The following is a 25,395-nucleotide window of genomic DNA, read 5'->3' as shown; positions in this document are numbered from 1 at the left end:
TGCAACTGTAGTGCTATATACTGCACGATAGTGCTCTATACTGCATGATAGTGCTAAATACTGAACGATAGTGCTACATATTACATGATAGTGCTATGTACAACATGAGAGTGCTATATACCACATGATAGTGCTATATACTGCATGATACTGCTATATAGAGCATAATAGTGCTATATGCTGCATGATAGTGCTATATACTGCATGATAGTGCGATATACTGAATGATAGTGCTATATACTGCATGATAGTGCTATATACTGCATGATAGTGCTATATACTGCATGATAGAGCTATATACTGCACGATAGTGCTACATACTGCATGACAGTGTTATATATTGCATGATAGTGCTATTTGATCCATCATAGTGCTATATACAGCATGATAGTGCTATATACTGCATGATAGTGCTATATTCTGCACGATAGTACTATATACTGCATAATAGAGTTATATACTGCATGATAGTGCTATATACTGCATGATAGTGCTATACACTGCATGACAGTCTTACATACTGCATGATAGTGCTATACACTGCATGATAGTGCTATATACTGCATGGTGGTGCTATATAATGCACGATAGTGCTATATATAGCATGATAGTGCTATATACTGCATGATAGTGCTATATACTGCGTGATAGTGCTATATACTGCATGATAGTGCTATATACTGCATGGTGGTGCTATATAATGCACGATAGTGCTATATATAGCATGATAGTGCTATATACTGCATGATAGTGCTATATACTGCGTGATAGTGCTATATACTGCATGATAGTGCTATATACTGCGTGATAGTGCTATACACTGCATGATAGTGCTATATACTGCATGGTGGTGCTATATAATGCACGATAGTGCTATATACAGCATGATAGTGCTATATACTGCATGATAGTGCTTTACACTGCATGATAGTGCTATATACTGCATGATGGTGCTATATTCTGCACGATAGTACTATATACTGCATAATAGAGTTATATACTGCATGATAGTGCTATATTCTGCATGATGGTCCTACATAATGCACGATAGTGCTATACACTGCATGACAGTCTTACATAATGCATGATAGTGCTATACACTGCATAATAGTGCTATATACTGCATGGTGGTGCTATATAATTCACGATAGTGCTATATACTGCATGATAGTGCTATATACTGCATGATAGTGATATATATATTGCGTGACTGTGCTATATACTGCATGACAGTGCTATATACTGCATGATAAGGCTATATACTGCATGATAATGCTACATACTGCATGATAGTGCTATATACTGCATGACAGTGCTGTATACTGCATGATACTGCTGCATACTGCATGACAGTGCTATATACTGCATGATAGTGCAACATACTGCATGACAGTTCTACAAACTACATGACAGTGCTACATACTGCATGACAGTGCAATATACTGCATGATACTGCAGTACTGCATGAAACTGCTACATAATGCACGATAGTGCTACATACCGCATGACAGTGCTATATACTGCATAACAGTCCTATATTCTGCATGATAGTGCAACATACTACATGACAGTGCTACCTACTGCAGGATATTGCAATATACTGCATGATAGTGCTGTATACTGCGTGATAGTGCTATATACTGCATGATAGTGCTATATACTGCATGACAGTGATATATACTGCATGATAGTGCTATATACTGCATGATAGTGTTATATAGTGCATGATAGTGATATGTATCTTGCATGACAGTACACTGCATGACAGTGCTATATACTGCAAGATAGTGCTATATACTGCATGATAGTGCTACATACTGCATGATAGTGCTATATACTGCATGACAGTGCTATATACTGCATGATAGTGCTGTATACTACATGACAGTTCAATGTACTGCATGATAGTGCAACATTCTGCATGATAGTTCTACATACTGCATGACAGTGCTACATACTGCATGACAGTGCTATATACTGCATGATAGTGCTGTATACTACATGACAGTTCAATGTACTGCATGATAGTGCAACATTCTGCATGATAGTTCTACATACTGCATGAGAGTGCAACATACTGCATGAGAGTGCAACATACTGCATGATAGTGCTATATACTGCATGATAGTGCTACATACTGCATGACAGTACTACACACTGCAGGATAGTGCAATATACTCCATGATACCTCAGTACTGCATGACACTGCTACATACTGCATGATAGTGCTACATACTGCATGACAGTGCTATATACAGAATGATAGTGCTATATAGTGAATAATAGTGCTCTATACTGCATGATAGTGCTATATACTGCATGTTAGTTCTATTTACTGTATGACAGTGCTAAATAGTGCATGATAGTGCTATATACTGCATGATAGTGCTATATAATGCATGACAGTGCTATATACTGTATGATAGTGCTATATACTGCATGATAGTGCTATATACTGCATGATAGTGCTATATACTGCATGATAGTGCTATATACTGCATGATAGTGCTATATACTGCATGATAGTGGTATATACTGCATGATAGTGCTATATACTACATGATAGTGCTATATACTGCATGATAGTGGTACGTATTGCATGATACAGCAAAATCAGCACGATAGTGCTATATACTGCATGATAGTGCTACGTTCTGCATGATAGTACAACATACTGCATGATAGAGGCATATACTGAATGATAGCGCTATATACTGCATGATAGTGTTACGTTCTGCATGATAGTGCTACATACTGCATGATAGTGCAACATACTACACGATAGCTCTACGTACTGCATGATAGTGCTACATATTGCATGATAGTGCTATACACTTTTTGAGAGTGCAACATACTGCATGATAGTGCAACATACTGCATGATAGTGCAACATACTGCATGATAGTTCTACATTCTGCATGACAGTGCTACATACTGCATAACAGTGCTACATACTGCATGATACTGCTACATACTGCATGATAGTGCTGCATACTGCATGATAATGCTACATACTGCATGATAGTGCAACATACTGCATGATAGTGCAATATGCTGCATGATAGTGCAACATACTGCATGATAGCGCAACATACTGCGCGAGAGTGCTTCGTACTGCATGATAGTGCTGTATACTACATGATAGTGTTACATACTGCATGATAGTGCAACCTACTCCATGATAGTGCAACATAGTGCATGATAGTGCTATGTACTGCATGATAGTGCAATATACTGCATGATAGTGAAATATACTGCATGATACTGCAATACTGCATGTCAATGCTACATACTGCATGATAGTGCTATATACTGCATGATAGTAAAATATACTGCATGATACTGCAATACTGCATGTAAATGCTACATACTGCATGATAGTGCTACATACTGCATGATAGTGCTACATACTGCATGATAGTGCTACATACTGCATGATAGTGAAATATACCGCATGATACTGCAATACTGCATGTCAATGCTACATACTGCATGATAGTGCTACATACTGCATGATAGTGCTATATACTGCATGATAGTGCAACATACTGCATGATACTGAAATATACTGCATGATACTGCAATACTGCATGTCAATGCTACATACTGCATGATAGTGCTACATACTGCATGATGTTGCTATATGCTGCATGATAGTACTATATACTGCATGATAGTGCTATATGCTGCATGATAGTACTATATTCTGCATGACAGAGCTGTATACTGCATGACAGCGCTATACACTGTATGAAAGTGCTATGTATTGGATGATAGTGCTATATACTGCATGATAGTGCTATATACTGCAAGATAGTACTATATACTGCATGATAGTACTATATACTGCATGATAATGCTATATACTGCATGATAGTACTATATACTGCATGATCGTTCTATATACAGCATGATTGTCCTATATACTGCATGATCGTTCTATATACTGCGTGATAGTGCTATGTTCTGCACGATAGTACTATATACTGCATAATAGTGTTATATACTGCATGATAGTGCTATATACTGCATGACAGTCTTAGATACTGCATGATAGTGCTACATACTGCATGACAGTGCTACATACTGCATGATAGTGCTACATACTGCATGATAGTGCTATATTCTCCACGATAGTACTATGTACTGCATAATTATGTTACATACTGCATGATAGTTCTATATACTGCATGATAGTGCTATATACTGCATGATAGTGCTGTATACTGCATGATAGTGCTATATACTGCATGACAGTGCTATATACTGCATGATAGAGCTATGTTCTGCATGATAGTGCTACATACTGCATGATAGTGCTATATACTGCATGACAGTGCTATGTACTGCACGATAGTGCTGCATACTGCATGACAGTGCTACATACTGCATTATAGTGCAACATACTGCATGATAGTTCTACATACTGCATGACAGTGCTACATACTGCATGATAGTGCAACATACTGCATGATAGTGCAACATACTGCATGATAGTTCTACATACTGCATGACAGTGCTACATACTGCATGATAGTGCTATATACTGAATGATAGTGCGACACACTGCACGACAGTGCTATATACTGTATGACAGTGCAATATACTGCATGATACTGCAATGCTGCATGTCAATGCTACATACTGCATGATAGTGCTACATAATGCATGATAGTGCTATATACTGCATGACAGTGCTATATACTGCATGATAGTGCAACATACTGCATGATAGTTCCATGTTGTGCATGACAGAGCTACATACTGCATGAGAGTACAATATCCTGCATGATACTGCAATACTGCATGACACTGCTACATGCTGCATGATGCTGCTATATACGGCATGATAGTGCCATATACTGCATGACAATGCTATGTACTGCATGATAATGTTATATACTGCATAATAGTGCTATGTACTGCATGATAGTGCTATATGCTGCATGATAGTGCTATATACTGCATGATAGTGCTATATACTGCATGATAGTGCTATATACTGCATGATAGTGCTATATACTGTATGATAGTGCTATATACTGCATGATCGTGCTATATTCTGCATGATAGTGCTATATACTGCATGATAGTGCTATATACTGCATGATAGTGCTTTATACTGCATGATAGTGCTATATACTGCATGATCGTGCTATATTCTGCATGATAGTGCTATATATTGCATGATAGTGCTATATACTGCACGACATTGCTGTATTCTGCATGATAGTGTTACATACTGCATGATAGTGCTATATACTGCATGATAGTGCTATATACTGCACGACATTGCTGTATTCTGCATGATAGTGATATATACTGCATGATAGAGCTATATACTGCATGATAGTGCTATATACTGCACGACATTGCTGTATTCTGCATGATAGTGTTACATACTGCATGATAGTGCTATATACTGCATGATAGTGCTATGTACTGCACGACATTGCTGTATTCTGCATGATAGTGTTACATACTGCATGATAGTGTTATATACTGCATGATAGTGCTATGTACTGCATGATAGTGCTATATAATTTATGATAGTGCTATATACTGCATGATAGCACTACGTTCTGTATGATAGTGCTATGTTTTGCATGATAGTTCTGCATACTGTACGATTGTGCTACATACTGCATGATAGTGCTATATACTGCATGATACTGCTACATACTGCATGATAGTGCTGCATACTGCATGATATTGCTACATACTGCAAGTTAGTGCAACATACTGCATGATAGTGCCATGTACTGCATGATAGTGCAACATACTGCACGATAGTGCTATATACTGCATGATAGTGCAACATACTGCATGATAGTGCAACATACTGCATTATAGTGCAACATACTGCATTATAGTGCAACATACTGCATGATAGTGCAACATACTGCACGATAGTGCTATATACTGCATGATAGTGCAACATACTTCATGATACTGCTACATACGAGATGATAGTGCTACGTACTGCACGACAGTGCTACATACTGCATGATATTGCTATATACTGCATGACAGTGCTGTATAATGCATGATAGTGCAACATACTGCTTGATTTTGCTATATACTGCATGATATTGCAACATACTGCATGATAGTGGCATATACTGCATGATATTGCAATCTCCTGGATGATAGTGGTACAAACTGCATAATACTGCTACATACTGCATGATAGTGCTGCACACAGCGTAACAGTGCAACATACTGCATGATAGTGCTACATACTGCATGATACGGCTACATACTGCATGATAGTGCTACGTACTGCATGGTAGTGCTGCATACTGCATGATACGGCTACATACTGCATGATACGGATTCATACTGCATGATAGTTCTGCACACAGCATAACAGTGCAACATACTGCGTGATAGTGCTACATACTGCATGATTCGGCTACATGCTGCATGATAGTGATACGTACTTCATGGTAGTGCTGTATACTACATGATAGTGCAACATACTGCATGACAGTGCTAGATACTGCATGATAGTGCAACATACTGCATGACAGTGCTAGATACTGCATGATAGTACAACATACTGCATAACAGTGCTAGATACTGCATGATAGTGCAACATGCTGCGTGACAGTGCTAGATACTGCATGATAGTGCAACATGCTGCGTGACAGTGCTAGATACTGCATGATAGTGCAACATGCTGCATGTAGCTCTACACATTCCATGATACCTGGAGAATATACCTGGACGGTGTTGCGAGGGTCATCGCCCCCACGGCCCTGTCCATGACCAGGCCTCGTGGTGGATCAAGGTCTGATAACTCAGGCGTGCGGCCAGGCTGTTACTTCTGGCCGCACGCAAGCTGACGTACGAACCACAGCCCGGCTGATCAGTTACTGACTTTAGGTTCCTGTCCAGTGCCTTCTTGAAGACAGCCAGGGGTCTATTGGTAATCCCCCTTATGTATGCTGGGAGGCAGTTGAACGGTCTTGGGCCTCTGACACTTATTGTGTTGTCTCTTATCGTGCTAGTGGCTCCCCTGCTTTTCATTGTAGTGATGTTGCACCGCCTGCCCGGTCATTTGCTTTCGTAGGGAGTTATTTTCGTGTGCAGGTTTGGGACTAGTCTCTCTATGATTTTTCACGTATATTCCTCGCCTGCATTCCAAAGAGTAGAGGTCAAGGGACTTCAACCGTTCCCAGTAATTTAGGTGCTTTATCATACTTATACGTGAAGTGAAGGTTCTCTGAATATTCTCCAAGTCAGCAATTTCGCCTGCCTTGTAGGGGGTAGTTAGTGTACAACAGTATGCCAACCTGTTGAGAACAAGATATTTGAAGAGTCATCATTGGCTTGGCGTCCCTAGTTCTGAAGGTTCTCATTATCTATCCTATCATTTTCTTAGCGGATGTGATAGAAACATTGTTGTGGTCCTTGAAAGTGAGATTCTTTGACATTATCACTCCCAGGTCCTTAACACTAGTTTTTGCTCTATTCTGTGACTGGAATTTGCTCTATTCTCTTTTCCAGATTTTATTTCCATGAGTTTTCCATGGCGGAGTAATTGAAATTTGTCTTTACTGAACTTCATGTTATTATTAAGACTCAGTGGAGGAGACTCAGTGGAGGAGACTCAGTGGAGGAGACTCAGTGGAGGAGACTCAGTGGAGGAGACTCAGTGGAGGAGACTGTCATGCAAATTCTAGTATAAACAGCAGAGGAGGACACAGACAGAGATGTAAGCCATAGCACTATGTCAGATATGAGAATGAGGAATAGGATGGGAGCAAGTACTGTGCCTTGTGGAACAGAGATTTTCACTGTAGCTGCCTCAGACTTTACTCTGTTTACTATTACTCATTGTGTTGTGTTTGTTAAGAAGTTTACCCCACTCTATACCTTTGATACTAAGTTGAATTTGTTGAAGGCACCTCATAACTGATCTCATTTTTCTGATCAGGAGACCAGCCCATACATCTCAGTACTTCTATTATGTTTTGATCTGGATGTATTGTCTTTGATAATGTTATATTTCGTACCAGGTCATCATTATTAGTGAAGATAAGATCAAGTGCATCTTCCAGTCCTGTTGGTTTCTCTATTTGTTGGCTTAAGGTAAATTTGTTGCATAGATTTAATAGCTTATTTAAGTGTGAATTTTCATCTGGGCTTCCTCTTGGGGTTATCTCTGCTAAAACATCATTTGCGATTATTTCTCCGTTTTAGGTGTCTTTAGTTGAAATCCCCCAGCAGCAAGATATTTGAGGCTGGGGTTGGGAGATTTTTCCAGTGGTCAGTTTTCAAAAGCTGTTCCTGGAATTGAAAAGTTGCACCCGGAGGTTTGTATACAACCACAGTGACAAGGTTTTAGTGTTCAATCTTTACAGCCAAAACTTTGACTACATTATTTGTGGTGTTTAGTAATTCCGAGAAACTGCGTGATTTAGTGACATTCAGGTCAACCCACATATCCCCCCTTGTTGCTTGTTCTTTCTGTCGCATCTGAATAAGTTATAACCTGGGATCCATATTTCGTTATCAAAGTGATCTTTCATGTGAGTCTCTGTGAAAGTCGCAAACATTTACATTTGACTGTGAACAGGCCACTGATGTAGGGTATTTTGTTGACTGTTGATGGCTTTAGACCCTATATATTTACAAATACAAATGTTGTCGTACTGATGATATGTAGGGGGACTATTTGCTGGCAATAATATCTGTTGTTCTGGAGTGGAGGCCACTGACTGTACCTCCACTCCAGTAGTGATCCGAGGTGGTGTAGTATCTTCGTTATTTCCAGCCAGTTTTTGGTTCTTCCTGGCACTAAAAAATCTTTCTATTGGGTGGTTGTAACTACCCTGGTTTGTTTCCCAAGTCCTGTGTGATCTGTACCTTCTGTTTCCATTTAAATGGTGTACCTGACAGTATGTGTTATAACATTTTCTTTCACGTACTGATGAATAACACATATCAGGGTGAAATAGTTTACATGAAGAATTGCATTCCTTTGTTTATGAGGTCGCGGCATTTTTTTGGATGATCAAAATTACACGTCCCACATGTTTTCCCAGATATTCCATACCTTCAGATACCCAAGGCATAGAATTTTCCCAGATTTTATTTCTGTTTGCTAGGATTTTTTTGTGGCTGGGTTTCCTACTGGCCATAACACCCATAGGAATTTTGAGGTTGACGAGGAAGGAATCAGTAATACCTATCGTATTACATTCCTTCATAGACAACTGCAACTCATATGAATTCCTTCCGTCGGCCCAGGAGCTTTAGTAGTAGATCTTTTCTTAATGCCCATAATGCTCTGCATACAAGGGGCTTTTCGCATGTACACCCAACTACTATAATTCTTGTACAACTACGTATCATGTCCAAATAAGCTATATGAATATGAATATAATTCTCTCCCCCCTCTCAACGCCACATCATCTATAAACTCAAATTAAGTTGTACTACTAAAGCTCCTGGGCCAAAGAAGGAGCTCAGTTGGTTTACAGTTGATACCTCTGATGGAATGTAATACTGTACTATTTCTGATATTTTCCTATTAGAGCCTGGGTTAGCCGAGATGTTGAAGTGTGAGTGTTAATTTGCAGACCGCGGTTTGTGCCCCTAGTCCACTCTGTTTATTCATTAACACTTGTTTGCTACAAATTATTTTGAGTAATTTACTGAATTATTATATATATATATATATATATATATATATATATATATATATATATATATATATATATATATATATATATATATATATATATATTTTATTATCACACTGGCCGATTCCCACCAAGGCCGGGTGGCCCGTAAAAGAAAAACTTTCACCATCATTCACTCCATCACTGTCTTGCCAGAAGGGTGCTTTACACTACAGTTTTTAAACTGCAACATTAACACCCCTCCTTCAGAGTGCAGGCACTGTACTTCCCATCTCCAGGACTCAAGTCCGGCCTGCCGGTTTCCCTGAACCCCTTCATAAATGTTACTTTGCTCACACTCCAACAGCACGTCAAGTATTAAAAACCATTTGTCTCCATTCACTCCTATCAAACACGCTCACGCATGCCTGCTGGAAGTCCAAGCCCCTCGCACACAAAACCTCCTTTACCCCCTCTCTCCAACCTTTCCTAGGCCGACCCCTATACATATATATACATATATATATGTATATATATATATATATATATATATATATATATATATATATATATATATATATATATATATATGTATATATATATATATTAGTGTGACCACGAACGAGTGGTATTGATCAATAACAACACTGTGACTAACCAAGGACTCGAACCCATGCTGCTTTGGCCTGCCTCATGGTGGGCGAAAACTCATGATGCCTTAATCCACTGGACCATACCAGGATTGTATATATACATATATATACATATACACACATGATATATATTTATATATATATATATATATATATATATATATATATATATATATATATATATATATATATATATATATATATATATATATATATATATATATGTAATCATGTGATGAATTGACACTAGCACTTTCGTAACAAATGTATCACCTTGACCAGGTGTAGACGTGAAAATTTGTCTAGACTGCCTCCATGTGAGTTGCTTACCCTGGCAAGCTCTGTTGAGACCGAGCTCTGAGGTCGGTACCTCAGCCTTACAAGTGGCTTATAGGACAGATTTCCATAAATGACTAATGTTGAAAGAAATTCTCGTCTGCATGCACGAATAAAGGACTAACTTACTTGGTGTTGGAGAATATGTCCCGATCTTCAACCTCCCTAAGCATTAGCCCCTCTGAACTTTCCCTCAGTATTACGAATAGGAGCTTGTTTTAAAAAGTTATAGTTTATCCCGGGTTACATTGCTTTCTCTTCAACAAGGGAAGGAGTCTCCTTTTTTCGTAATACTATTAATAAACCAATTTCCTTGATATCTCAATTTCATCAATCTTGAAAAACTAGGGGTGAATCAAGACAAGGTCATCACTTATGTTAGTTTTAATAAACATACTTAACTTCATCTAGAATATACGAATAACAGTACATTCACTTTTAAATAGTTTGGGCCCGTTAAATCATAAGCAATTCTAATACTTAAATATATGAAATTGATAATCTCTGTCTATACAATAGAAATCGCTATATACAGCTTAGGTGGGGTACCACTTTCTCAATATCTGAGAAGACTTCAATTCCCGGCAAGTCCTTGCCTAGGAAATATATATGTATATGCAAACACAGTAAGCCAATCTTTGAAACGATGAGTTGGACCGGCTTCTCCAAACACAGGGTAGGAGAGGCAGAGTCTATGTAGAGTAGAGCTGTCCTCAGAGCTTGCCTGTGAGTGACTGCTGGGAACAAGCCTCGTGAATTGTAAGTAACCTCGGGAGACCAGAAACCGCCAAATTATGACGTCACTTAACAACCCAACTCTCGGACTAGGTTGGGCTTACCTAATTAACCGTATCAAAATGATGAAGGATGAATACGATAGTACTACGACGATCCAGCGGCTTCGATTTAGCTAATATCGAAGCAGCTAGCGAGGAAGTATTATATAGATAAAAAAAAAATTACGATACATCATAACACTCAGAACCATGTGCAACCGGGAGCCTTAAATCCTGCAATATTCAGTCGAAATTAGTGACCTGCCTGCACCTCAGAAATTCCTGTTTCCAAGGGGGTGTGTATCCCCTAGTATAACTATGCAGAAATAGACACTAGTTTCTAAACCTGACATAGTGACGCTGGTACGTACTGGTCATGGGCCGCCCGTCTGCACAAAGGCCCACAGCTCAACTCACTCGCAAATTCCTTCCAGAAACTGGCCAGAAAACTGAGAAGAAAAGGGAAGTCTTGTCTTACTGTATGGGCCTGACAGAGGAGGACATCTACGGTATGTCGAGGTGCCTCCACCAGATTTCCCCAGGGCCTAGTATGTGTAGACACGTGGGGCGCTGCCCTGATGTTCTCGGTACTTGTTACTCGGTTGGTGTCTGATCTTAGAAGGAGGGCACGGCGGTCTCAAAACCCCGTGCCCCAGAATTCAAACTTGGGCTGCCAGTTCTCCCTGGCTAATATAATCTAGTGTTTGCCTACATTACCGGCCTATTACTACCTACATTAAGATCTTAGGTCTACATTATTATTATCTACAGTTGCCTCAATAGTCCTAATATTAGTTCACTAACAGTATGAACTACCTACCTCTTCCTTGAAGGGTAAATCTATCAATTAAGAAGTACCTTCCAACCACCTTTGCCAATCTGGGTGTGTGTGTGTTTTGGGTGGGTGTAAAGGCCACCCAACCCAGCCGTACCATCCGTGACATGTTGGCATCTTTGTACGAAGTATCTGTCCTGTGGAACTTTAGGACCAAATAAATTTCCACAACGTGTCAGTGGTTCATTACTTTGTAATTTGTTCATGATTGTAACCATGTATAGGAGTGTAAATAATTCATTACCTTTGTAACTTGTCATGATTGTGACCAGATCTACCTGGAGTTCATTACCTTTGTAACTTGTCATGATTGTGACCAGATCTACCTGGAGTTCATTACCTTTGTAACTTGTCATGATTGTGACCAGATCTACCTGGAGTTCATTACCTTTGTAACTAGTTCAGCTATAAAAACTTTGGGGCCCAGTCCCTTGACCCATTATGTACCTCTGTGATGTTGAGGTACAGTCCCTGGACCAATTATGTACCTTTGTAATGTTGAGGTACAGTCCCTGGACCCATTATGTACCTCTGTAATCTTTTGACTACCGCCCACAGGATGGGTATGGGTGCATAATAAATATATTAAACTAGCTTCATAAATACAAATTATTCTTCATATCAAATTCTTATACAAATATTCTCCAGTTGTCGTAGTTCCTTTCCTTCTCAGCTCTTAAAAGTTATCAATATCCATCTCATGCCAATGAAAATTTTGTGACACTATTTTGTGTGTTTCAGAGTGATGTTGGCTGCCACGGCCAGGCTGGTGATGAGGACAGCGGTGGTTGGCACCATAGTTACGCTGGGCTCCGTCGTGGCTACACTCTGTATTCTTCAACCACTCACATATGAGTGTCTGCATCTACCACCTCTTATCGTCAAATATGATAAAGTACTTGGTTTATTAGGTTGATATTTTCATGAGCTAGGTATTGCCATAGCTCCTCACCTAGCGACCAGAAAGAGTTACAAGGAAATAAGACACTATTTGTCCAGTTGAATATAAAGGCTGAGCTGTTATCCGGCTTCAGTATATAAGGTGCACTGTTGTTGGCTGCTTGCTGGCACAGTGTTTCCAAGTAGTTAATAAAATATTATAATAATATAATATCTTTATTTGCTACAAGTGCATGTACAAGGTATACACCTACATGTACAAGGTATACACGTACATGTACAAGGTATACACCTACATGTACAAGGTATACACCTACATGTACAAGGTATACACCTACATGTACAAGGTATACAGACCATAGCTGATATCAATGACATACAGTGAACCCTCAACCAATGGCATTAATCCGTTCCAGAGGGCTTGGCGTTGGTCGAAATTGCCGTTGGTCGAGTTCATTTTTCCCCTAAGAAATAATGGAAATTGAATTAATCCATTCCTGACACCCCAAAGTCTGAAAAAAAAATTACATGAAATATACATTTTCTTATATGGAAAGGAATGGGACATGCAAAATAAACAATAATTAAATGCCACTTACCTTAATTGTGGAGTTATTGGTGAGTGATGTGCCAGCAGCAGGGGAAATTCAGAATTGTCTATTGCTTGGAAAGAGAATCCTCTTCCAGAAGGACTTCAGGTACCAAGTCCTTTGGTGGGGTTACCTCCCTTCTTGGTTTTTTAATGCCACTAGGACCAGCTTGAGAGTCACTGGACCCCTGTCGCACAAAATAGCTTTCCAGAGAGCTCTGTTTCTCACGTGCCCTTAGGATTTCCCTAAACTGGGACACAAGAGTGTCATTGTATATGTTGCCAATACGGCTTACAACTTCCGTGACAGGATAAAATTCTTCGATAAATGCTTGTACTTCTGTAAACATTGAACACATTTCCCTAATCCTTGATGAAGTCAACTTCCTCCATCTCTCTTCATCCTGCTCTGAAGAACATTCCTGAGATGTGATCTGTTGCTGTTGCTCCTGAAGCTCTTGCAGGTCTTCAGTGGTTAGTTCTTCCGCATCGTTCTGCACCAACTCTTCCACATCCTCGTCACAAACTTCCAACCCCAAGGACTTCCCCAGTGACACAATAGCTTCCACTACTGGCATAGCCTCCTGAGGGTTAGCCCCAAACCCTTCAACATCCCTCTGTTCTACACATTCTGGCCACAGTTTCCTCCAAGCAGAGTTCAAGTTCCTCTTAGTCACTCCCTCCCATGCCTTACCATAGTATAAGGTTTACACAACTGAGGATATTGAAGTGATCTTTCCAAAACTCTCTTAGGGTCAATTGAGTGTCTGAGGTCACTTCAAATCACTTTTAAAACACTGCTTTTGTGGAGAGTTTTTTGAAGTTTGAAATGACTTGCTGGTCCATGGGCTGGAGGAGAGGAGATGTATTAGGAGGCAAAAACTTCACCTTAACGAAACCAAACTCCCCTGCAATTTCCTCTTGCAAGTCGTGAGGATGAGCAGGAACATTGTCCATTACCAGGAGGCACTTGAGTGGCAATTTCTTTTCCTGGAGGTATTTTGTCACAGTGGGGCCAAACACACCGTAAAACCAGTCCAAGAAAAATACTCTAGTGACCCATGCCTTACTGTTTGCCCTCCACAGCACACACGATATTGTTTTTCCTGAACACTCTGGGAGTTTCAGAGTGATACACCAATAAAGGCTTCACTTTGCAATCACCACTAGCATTACTACACAACATTAATGTCAGCCTGTCTTTCATAGGCTTATGTTCTAGGAGTGCCTTTTCCTCCTGAGTAATGTAGGTTCTGTTTGGCATTTTCTTCCAAAAGAGGCCTGTTTCGTCACAATTAAACACTTGTTCAGGTTTTAGGTTTTCAGTCTCTATGTATTCCTTAAAGTCCTTCACATATTTTTCAGCTGCATTTTTGTCTGAACTGGCTGCCTCACCATGCCTTACCACACTGTGTATGCCACTACGAATCTTAAATCTCTCAAACCAGCCTTTGCTGGACTTAAATTCATCAGCAGCAGCACTATTTTGAGGCATTTTCATCATGCAACTTCCTTGTCTTTTCACAAATTATAGACTGAGAAACACTATCACCTGATAATTGTTTTTCTTTTATCCATACCAATAACAGTCTCTCTACCTCTTCAACTATTTGTGGTCTCTGTTTTGAAAACACACTTGAACCTTTTGCTACAACAGCTTCCTTGATTGCCTGTCTGTTCGCCAAGATAGTACTGATGGTTGAATGTCATTTGTTGTATTGCCTTTCCAACTCAGCCATACGCACTCTACTCTCGTATTTTTCAATGATCTTCTTCATTTCCATCGTAATTCTCACCCTTTTCAACACAGGATTGGCACTAGAAGCTTTCTTGGGACCCATGGGGGCTTATTTAGTGGTTACAAGCACTAGAAATAGTGGAATAATCCAAAATATATGGGAGGCACACGTGGAAACTGACCACAACAGCTTGTAAACAACGGCACACTGACTCTTGGAGTGGCTGTACCTGCTCAGGCCACACTCCGGGCACATCAACACATTCCAGACAAACGTCATTGGTTAAGTTTTTCGCCGTTGCTTAAGGCATTTTTCTATGGCAAAAAGCGCCGTTAGACGAAATTGCCGTTTCTTAATGCCGCCGTTAGTTGAGAGTCGACTGTGCTACTATATAGAAAGTCATTTGTTAGGCTGAGCATTTCCCGCAAATTCGGTCAGTTTTGTCCCAGGATGCGACCCACACCAGTCCACTAACACCCAGGTAACCATTTTACTGATAGGTGAACATAGACAACCGATGTAAAGAAACACGTCCAATGTTCCTACCCTCACCGGGAATCGAACCTGGACATCACCGTGTGAAGCGAGAGCTTCAGCCACAAGGCTACGGTATTGTAACGTAACGTAACATAACGGTGTTGTAACGTAACGTTAGTAAACAACTGCTAAAGCGTAACTCAAAGCCTACCCTTGACACTGACCTTGAGCATATAAGGCTCAGGCTGATTTTCCAAGACTTTTTTCTTTTGGGGAGGGGGTGGGGGAGAGAAAAGATGGCTTATACGAGAGAAAATACAGTGAATTACGATGTCCTGTCTCGACCCACAGAATTCAACTAACACTCCGGTTCTTCTTAACTAGTCTGTAAACACGAGCAGCAGATGGGACTTGCTCAAATGTCTTGACCTGCCCCGTACTGAACCCAGTTACTTTGGTTGCGAACCCAAGACTACCACACAGCTGCTAATCTAAAACTTACACTAAACAATACATATATTTTTCTACAGACAAGGTAGAACATACAACACGTGAACACATGTTCCAACAAACACTGACACACACACTAACATATTTAACATGATAAAAATACTGTAAAATGTGTTGAGTTACAGTATTCTGGTATGTTTGTCATACAGTGCTGTAGCTGTATGTTTGTCATACAGTGCTGTAGCTGTATGTTTGTCATACAGTGCTGCAGCTGTATGTTTGTCATACAGTGCTGTAGCTGTATGTTTGTCATACAGTGCTGCAGCTGTATGTTTGTCATACAGTGCCACAGCTGTATGTTTGTCATACACTGCTGTAGCTGTATGTTTGTCAAACAGTGCTGCAGCTGTATGTTTGTCATACAGTGCTGCAGCTGTATGTTTGTCATACAGTGCTGCAGCTGTATGTTTGTCATACAGTGCCACAGCTGTATGTTTGTCATACAATGCTGCAGCTGTATGTTTGTCATACAGTGCTGTAGTTGTATGTTTGTCATACAGTGCTGCAGCTGTATGTTTGTCATACAGTGCTGCAGCTGTATGTTTGTCATACAGTGCTGCAGCTGTATGTTTGTCATACAGTGCTGCAGCTGTATGTTTGTCATACAGTGCTGCAGCTGTATGTTTGTCATACACTGCTGTAGCTGTATGTTTGTCATACAGTGCTGTAGCTGTATGTTTGTCATACAGTGCTGCAGCTGTATGTTTGTCATACAGTGCTGTAGCTGTATGTTTGTCATACAGTGCTGCAGCTGTATGTTTGTCATACAGTGCTGTAGTTGTATGTTTGTCATACAGTGCTGTAGTTGTATGTTTGTCATACAGTGCTGCAGCTGTATGTTTGTCATACAGTGCTGCAGCTGTATGTTTGTCATACAGTGCTGCAGCTGTATGTTTGTCATACAGTGCTGTAGCTGTATGTTTGTCATACAGTGCTGCAGCTGTATGTTTGTCATACAGTGCTGCAGCTGTATGTTTGTCATACACTGCTGTAGCTGTATGTTTGTCATACAGTGCTGTAGCTGTATGTTTGTCATACAGTGCTGCAGCTGTATGTTTGTCATACAGTGCTGTAGCTGTATGTTTGTCATACAGTGCTGCAGCTGTATGTTTGTCATACAGTGCTGTAGTTGTATGTTTGTCATACAGTGCTGTAGTTGTATGTTTGTCATACAGTGCTGCAGCTGTATGTTTGTCATACAGTGCTGCAGCTGTATGTTTGTCATACAGTGCTACAGCTGTATGTTTGTCATACAGTGCTGCAGCTGTATGTTTGTCATACAGTGCTGCAGCTGTATGTTTGTCATACAGTGCTGCAGCTGTATGTTTGTCATACAGTGCTGTAGCTGTATGTTTGTCATACAGTGCTGCAGCTGTATGTTTGTCATACAGTGCTGTAGCTGTATGTTTGTCATACAGTGCTGCAGCTGTATGTTTGTCATACAGTGCTGTAGCTGTATGTTTGTCATACAGTGCTGCAGCTGTATGTTTGTCATACAGTGCTGTAGCTGTATGTTTGTCATACAGTGCTGTAGCTGTATGTTTGTCATACAGTGCTGTAGCTGTATGTTTGTCATACAGTGCTGTAGCTGTATGTTTGTCATACAGTGCTGCAGCTGTATGTTTGTCATACAGTGCTGCAGCTGTATGTTTGTCATACAGTGCTGCAGCTGTATGTTTGTCATACAGTGCTACAGCTGTATGTTTGTCATACAGTGCTGCAGCTGTATGTTTGTCATACAGTGCTGCAGCTGTATGTTTGTCATACAGTGCTGCAGCTGTATGTTTGTCATACAGTGCTGTAGCTGTATGTTTGTCATACAGTGCTGCAGCTGTATGTTTGTCATACAGTGCTGCAGCTGTATGTTTGTCATACAGTGCTGTAGTTGTATGTTTGTCATACAGTGCTGTAGCTGTATGTTTGTCATACAGTGCTGCAGCTGTATGTTTGTCATACAGTGCTGTAGCTGTATGTTTGTCATACAGTGCTGCAGCTGTATGTTTGTCATACAGTGCTGCAGCTGTATGTTTGTCATACAGTGCTGTAGTTGTATGTTTGTCATACAGTGCTGCAGCTGTATGTTTGTCATACAGTGCTGCAGCTGTATGTTTGTCATACAGTGCTGCAGCTGTATGTTTGTCATACAGTGCTGCAGCTGTATGTTTGTCATACAGTGCTGCAGCTGTATGTTTGTCATACAGTGCTGCAGCTGTATGTTTGTCATACAGTGCTGCAGCTGTATGTTTGTCATACAGTGCTGCAGCTGTATGTTTGTCATACAGTGCTGCAGCTGTATGTTTGTCATACAGTGCTGCAGCTGTATGTTTGTCATACAGTGCTGCAGCTGTATGTTTGTCATACAGTGCTGTAGCTGTATGTTTGTCATACAGTGCTGTAGCTGTATGTTTGTCATACAGTGCTGTAGCTGTATGTTTGTCATACAGTGCTGTAGCTGTATGTTTGTCATACAGTGCTGTAGCTGTAGTTGTATCAAGGCACAATGGATCTCTGGTGTCCTTGATGACTGCAGCCTTGATGCTGCTCAAGGGCTGTTGATACCTTCTCTTCCATGGATCGTACTTATTTACTCTAATTTCTCAGAATAATAATAATCATAATAATAACAACAACAACAATATTATTAATAATAATAATAATAATAATAATAATAATAATAATAATAATAATAATAATAATAATAATAATAATAATAATAATAATAAAACAGTGGAAGACCTCGGTCAGCTGACTAAAATCAACAGTTGTGGGTCATCATACAACTAGGACTGGTATCAGGGAACAACTGTCGTGTTTGCTGACCTATCTGACCCAACTTGTACCATACAATACCCGGTCACAACCTTCGCTCTCACCTCAGAGTCTCTCAGCTGACAAATGTCTCCTGACAAGCGTCTTTATTATATTAAAAAGTAATGAATTGAATGACTCTCTTGCATATTTTCATTTTTTATGGTAATTACCAAATGTATTTTTCATTTGCCAAAAATATTTACACTACTTTTAGCGATAAATTTTAAATTTCTTATAAATTATTAATAATATTTTTTCTTAACCATTCATTTATAAATCATTTGATAATGATCATCAAACTGAATAAAATGATTTAGCTGAGTAAGTTATCTTGTTTACATCTCAGCTCAATTATCTCGGTGAGAGAAACAATACTTCTTCATTTAGACCCAGAATTATTTTCCCACACTCCAATATTGAAAAATTCTGCAGCATTTGATTAATATTTAATAGCACATGCTCTTTTTTATCAATTCTTTCACCACACATCCAAAATAGTCCTTTTTTTTTAGTTGTCATAGGCCTGTGACATAGGCCTGTGACATAGGCCTGTGACATAGACCTGTGACATAGGCCTGTGACAGGCCTGTGACATAGGCCTGTGACATAGGCCTGTGACATAGGCCTGTGACATAGGCCTGTGACATAGGCCTGTGACATAGGCCTGTGACATAGGCCTGTGACATAGGCCTGTGACATAGACCTGTGACATAGACCTGTGACATAGGCCTGTGACATAGGCCTGTGACATAGGCCTGTGACATAGGCCTGTGACATAGGCCTGTGACATAGGCCTGTGACATAGGCCTGTGACAGACCTGTGACATAGACCTGTGACATAGGCCTGTGACATAGGCCTGTGACATAGGCCTGTGACATAGGCCTGTGACATAGGCCTGTGACATAGGCCTGTGACATAGGCCTGTGACATAGGCCTGTGACATAGGCCTGTGACATAGGCCTGTGACAAAGGCCTGTGACATAGGCCTGTGACAGACCTGTGACATAGACCTGTGACATAGGCCTGTGACATAGGCCTGTGACATAGGCCTGTGACATAGGCCTGTGACATAGGCCTGTGACATAGGCCTGTGACATAGGCCTGTGACATAGGCCTGTGACATAGGCCTGTGACATAGGCCTGTGACAGACCTGTGACATAGGCCTGTGACATAGGCCTGTGACATAGGCCTGTGACATAGGCCTGTGACATAGGCCTGTGACATAGGCCTGTGACATAGGCCTGTGACATAGGCCTGTGACATAGGCCTGTGACATAGGCCTGTGACATAGGCCTGTGACATAGACCTGTGACATAGGCCTGTGACAGGCCTGTGACATAGGCCTGTGACATAGACCTGTGACATAGGCCTGTGACAGGCCTGTGACATAGACCTGTGACATAGACCTGTGACATAGGCCTGTGACATAGACCTGTGACATAGGCCTGTGACATAGGCCTGTGACATAGGCCTGTGACAGGCCTGTGACATAGACCTGTGACATAGACCTGTGACATAGGCCTGTGACAGGCCTGTGACATAGACCTGTGACATAGACCTGTGACATAGGCCTGTGACATAGACCTGTGACATAGGCCTGTGACAGGCCTGTGACCTAGACCTGTGACATAGACCTGTGACATAGACCTGTGACATAGACCTGTGACATAGGCCTGTGACATAGGCCTGTGACAGACCTGTGACTGACAATAATGCATTACTGTCTTCAGTTTTCTCTTATGCACTAAAATATTTCTCTTTAACTATCATCATAGTTAACTTGCAAATATTTAGACCAATCCTTTCTTCCTTATTTTAGGTTAACTTAATATATATTATTATTTAACATCAATGAAATCAATTTATATATTTTTTCATAAAGTTCTTGCAACAATACATTCACACTGTTTCTTTGGTACGTCATTTTTATAAGCCAAAGTTGCAGCTTCTGCCTATAAAATAATGATTTGTAGACGATGTATATTATGCATTAAGTGTTTTCTAATCAATCAATCAAGTTTATTCTCTATAAAAATTACAATGTGGGGTTTACAGGTTTTGGATATTGTGTGGTTTACATGTTATAAAATACTAATTACAGAGAGGGACACTAGGACACCTAGCATGGCTAGGCATTTTGGGCAGACTTAGATTAAATCTTAACTCTAAATTATTACAAATTTTGGAGTAAGTTGGTATTAAGGCTAATTGACTACATTATAGTTTGTGAGTTTAGCAATGTAAATGTTTTTGTTTTGGCACAATACATAGGTTCTATATTGGAGTAGCACAGGCAAACTTATGACTAGATGGGATTCATTGTTTTATGATTAAGATTCTTATTTCTGTGATTATAGTCAAATGGGTGAGTGAGTGTAAGTGTGAACCACCAGGTGGTTTTTATGTAGTTAGTTGACGGGGTGTATCAGGAAGATAAGATGTTTTCTAACGGTAGTTTTGAAAGTGATGAATGTGTCTGCAGTGCTAGAGTTTTCAGGTAGGGTGTTCCAGATTTTAGGGCCTTTGAAATACATTGAATTTTTGTAAAGGTTTAGTCGGACACGGGGAATGTCATAGAGATGTTTGTGTCTGGTGTTATGCCTGTGGGTTCTGTCACAACTATCAAGAAAGCGTTTTAGGTCAAGGTTAATATTGGAATTTAAGGTCCTGTAGATGTAGATTGCACAGTAGTAAGTGTGGATGTACTGAACAGGGAGTAAGTTTAAATCTATGATCTATTATTTTCCACTATAATCTACCTTGATCATAATTACTATCGCATTTGTTTTATCTTCTTTCGTAAGGTGAAGTCCAGGATCTTTCCATAATTCATGGCATAACTTAACAAATCTTTGAGGACCATTGTGTTGTAGAGAGCCCCAATGGAAATACGTCACTTTGTCTGATTTTTTTGTGTTATCCCAACTTCTCTACACATATGCTGCTATGTTTGATAATCTATGTAACTCTGTATACTTGAATAAACTTACTTAATTAAGGAAAGATCCTAGACTTCACCTTGCGAAAGCAGACAAAGCAAATGCGATATTAATTATGGACAAGGTAGATAACAGGGGAAAAATAAACTTGATATTAGGATCCAGGGTAAACTCGTCTTAACCTTCCAGGTGGCCGTGAGTGGTTGTGATAGCAGACTCTACCACAAACTGTTGTTTACAAATCAGGGAGCTGTTTTCTATCACCTGGCTGATCCTGTAAGTACAGATTGTTGCTGTATCTGTAGATCAAGGAACGGGTGGGGTTTGAACCATGGCCAGTGAGTCCTAAAATTCACTCACCATGGGATGAAGACCCATCCCGTTTCATGATTTGTTTGCAACTGTGTAATTACGACTTGGTGAGTCACGTATCTACAAGATATCTGCAGGAAGTCTTTCAACTTACGAACATCCCGAGTTACACTCATCCATTCTCACTAACAAGGAACTTAAAAAGCCACTTAATGTCATAAGTGCTAAGATCTACTTCAGACTTGTCAAACAAACTTCCTCTGAGGCATTTTTTGCCTAGATAAACAACTTATTTAGAAGTTTAAAAGATACAGGAATGTGTTCGTAAGTTTAGATTTAGATTAGATTTTGCCACCGAAGTTGCTAGTTTACTGTGCAGGCCATATATCATCCTGTGGAGGGTAGCGGAAGAGCATATATCATCCTGTGGAGGGTAGCGCAAGAGCATATATCATCCTGTGGAGGGTAGCGCAAGAGCATATATCATCCTGTGGAGGGTAGCGCAAGAGCATATATCATCCTGTGGAGGGTAGCGCAAGAGCATATATCATCCTGTGGAGGGTAGCGCAAGAGCATATATCATCCTGTGGAGGGTAGCGCAAGAGCATATATCATCCTGTGGAGGGTAGCGCAAGAGCATATATCATCCTGTGGAGGGTAGCGCAAGAGCATATATCATCCTGTGGAGGGTAGCGCAAGAGCATGTGGATACACATAAACCCTAGGAACTAGGCCCCGAAAGGATTAACAGGTGTACATATGGATTTATATCTATAGTTCACTTATCTGTTACAAGGTAGTTCGTATCCTGCTAAAATAAATTTTTCGTTTGGTAAATGAAATCTTGCAGTACTTGGGTCTGCTAGGTCTTCTTAGCGCTGTACAACTTGTCTATTTCTGCCAGTATCCCAGAAAACTCAAAGAACTAATAAACAAACCATTGTATCAGCTAAAATAAGGGAAAATATACCAAATTATTCTTTTTCGATTTTCGTTCAGTAATTTTTTTTATATATTATATGTTTTATTAATATAATATCTTATTATTTTTATATCTTATCCTTTGATATCATTTTTGATATCAAAATAATTAGATATCAAAAATATGTTTTTGATTGATATCTTGTTTTTATATCATATATCATGTTTTTACATATATTTTTATATTATTTTGATATCTTGCTTTATATTCATAATTGTGTAATTCAGACATAGCCGAGCCATTCCGACTGTTGTTATGTTAGAGTTACCAAAGATCTTGTGAGAGTGGCTGTCTCACCAACACGTCTTATATCCTGCTACTGTAATTGTTACCATGACTAAAACCTATGATTGATGGAGTCCAATTGATTAAATTCATGGCAGTGGTTAACATTCACTCATGGTCATCAGTAGGATTTGTCTCTTCCCTACTGTAACGTATATATATTTTTTTCTAATGTGTCGTACAGATTTTTTGCACGTCGCAGCAGTTATATAGGTGTGTGGGGGTAAGACTTGTGTTTTTGTCTTTCAGAAAAAGACTTACACTTTAGTGATGGTGGATCCTGATGTTCCACTTCACGGTGATGGTTACTTCTTCCTCCACTGGCTACACGTCGGCCTCCAGGTAAGTTACAATTTGACGGATATAATTCCCACCTCATTCTTGAGTTCTTATCTTCGTTGTATCTTCTCTTCTTCCACATCACTCTCCTTCAGTCACTCTTCCATCCTTTTCCATTTTACAAGTAGCCCGTGTCCTGGTTGGCAAAGCTCTCGCTTCATACGCTGAGGGAACGGGTTTGATTCCCGGCAAGGATAGAAATATTGTTTTTTATTGTTTCCTTACACCTGCTGTCCCTGTTCACCCATTAGTAAAATGGGTACCTGGGTGTTAGTGGACTAGTGTGGGTCGCATCCTGGGACAAAACTGACCTAATTTGCCCGAAATGCTCTGCATAACAAGGGGCTTTCTATATAGTAGTTTCATCACACAATGGTTTCATCAGACCAATACATATCAGAAGGGTGTAAGGAGAGGAGGAGTTTGAGGTAATCAGTCCCTCAGCCTGGAGTCGATGTGTCCAGTCCATCAATCTTGTAGAAAGTACAGCACAGGACCATAGAAGTGGCTTATATACTGTAGTGAGGTGAGGCGAAGCAGGCGGGGGTCATAGTGGTACCATCCACCAGTCGAAGTAGGTCTGATTTGTATTGGACTAATGAAGCCACTGAGTGGCGAAATGTTTCTTCAATAAAGATTCCCATATGTTGCATAAGTGTCTCAATCTTGAACTTGTCGGTTTTAAACCATTTATCACATATAGTAGTATGTCAGCTGTGGTCTGTATACCCTGTAGAAATAAAAGAACATGTATTATTATTATTATTATTATAATTATTATTATTATTATTATTATTATTATTATTATTATTATTATTATTATTATTATTATTAAAACACTGGGCCACATTAACGTTGTAGTGAAGCTTGAGAGTTGTGCCAAAGTTCAGAGCCTCATTCCAGCTTAAGGTTCCACTTTTCCCAGAGGTTGATTGCCTAAGAACCTAACACATTATTTTTGACATAAACAGTGGGGATTTTTGCTCTTTAAATTAAATTTGCGGACACTTATGGCTAATGATGAAGAACAAATTATTATGGATATTGATAGTGGAATGTGAAAAATATATTTTTACTTGTTCTGCGTTTATTACCTGGAGTTTACCTGGAGAGAGTTCCGGGGGTCAACGCCCCCGCGGCCCGGTCTGTGACCAGGCCTCCTGGTGGATCAGAGCCTGATCAACCAGACTGTTACTGCTGACTGCACGCAATCCAACGTACGGGCCGCAGTCCGGCTGATCAGGAACTGATTTTAGGTGCTTGTCCAGTGCCAGCTTG

At 39.9% G+C, this 25,395-nt stretch overlaps 1 protein-coding gene across 1 annotated transcript in view; it reads left to right on the top strand.

Annotated features, from left to right (window-relative positions):
• Positions 1–25,395, top strand: part of LOC128703730 (protein D2) — a 140,753-nt gene that overhangs the window by 103,742 nt on the left and 11,616 nt on the right. The window contains exons 2-4 of the mRNA XM_070098497.1: positions 12,974–13,127; positions 22,389–22,475; positions 24,028–24,120. Coding sequence (XP_069954598.1) covers positions 12,978–13,127; positions 22,389–22,475; positions 24,028–24,120 — 330 coding nt within the window. The 5' untranslated portion in view covers positions 12,974–12,977. The remainder of the gene's footprint in view (positions 1–12,973; positions 13,128–22,388; positions 22,476–24,027; positions 24,121–25,395) is intronic.

Source organism: Cherax quadricarinatus, chromosome 62 (genome assembly GCF_038502225.1).
Source record: "Cherax quadricarinatus isolate ZL_2023a chromosome 62, ASM3850222v1, whole genome shotgun sequence".
NCBI lineage: Eukaryota > Metazoa > Arthropoda > Malacostraca > Decapoda > Parastacidae > Cherax > Cherax quadricarinatus.
This window is presented reverse-complemented; position numbering and strand designations above follow the sequence as displayed.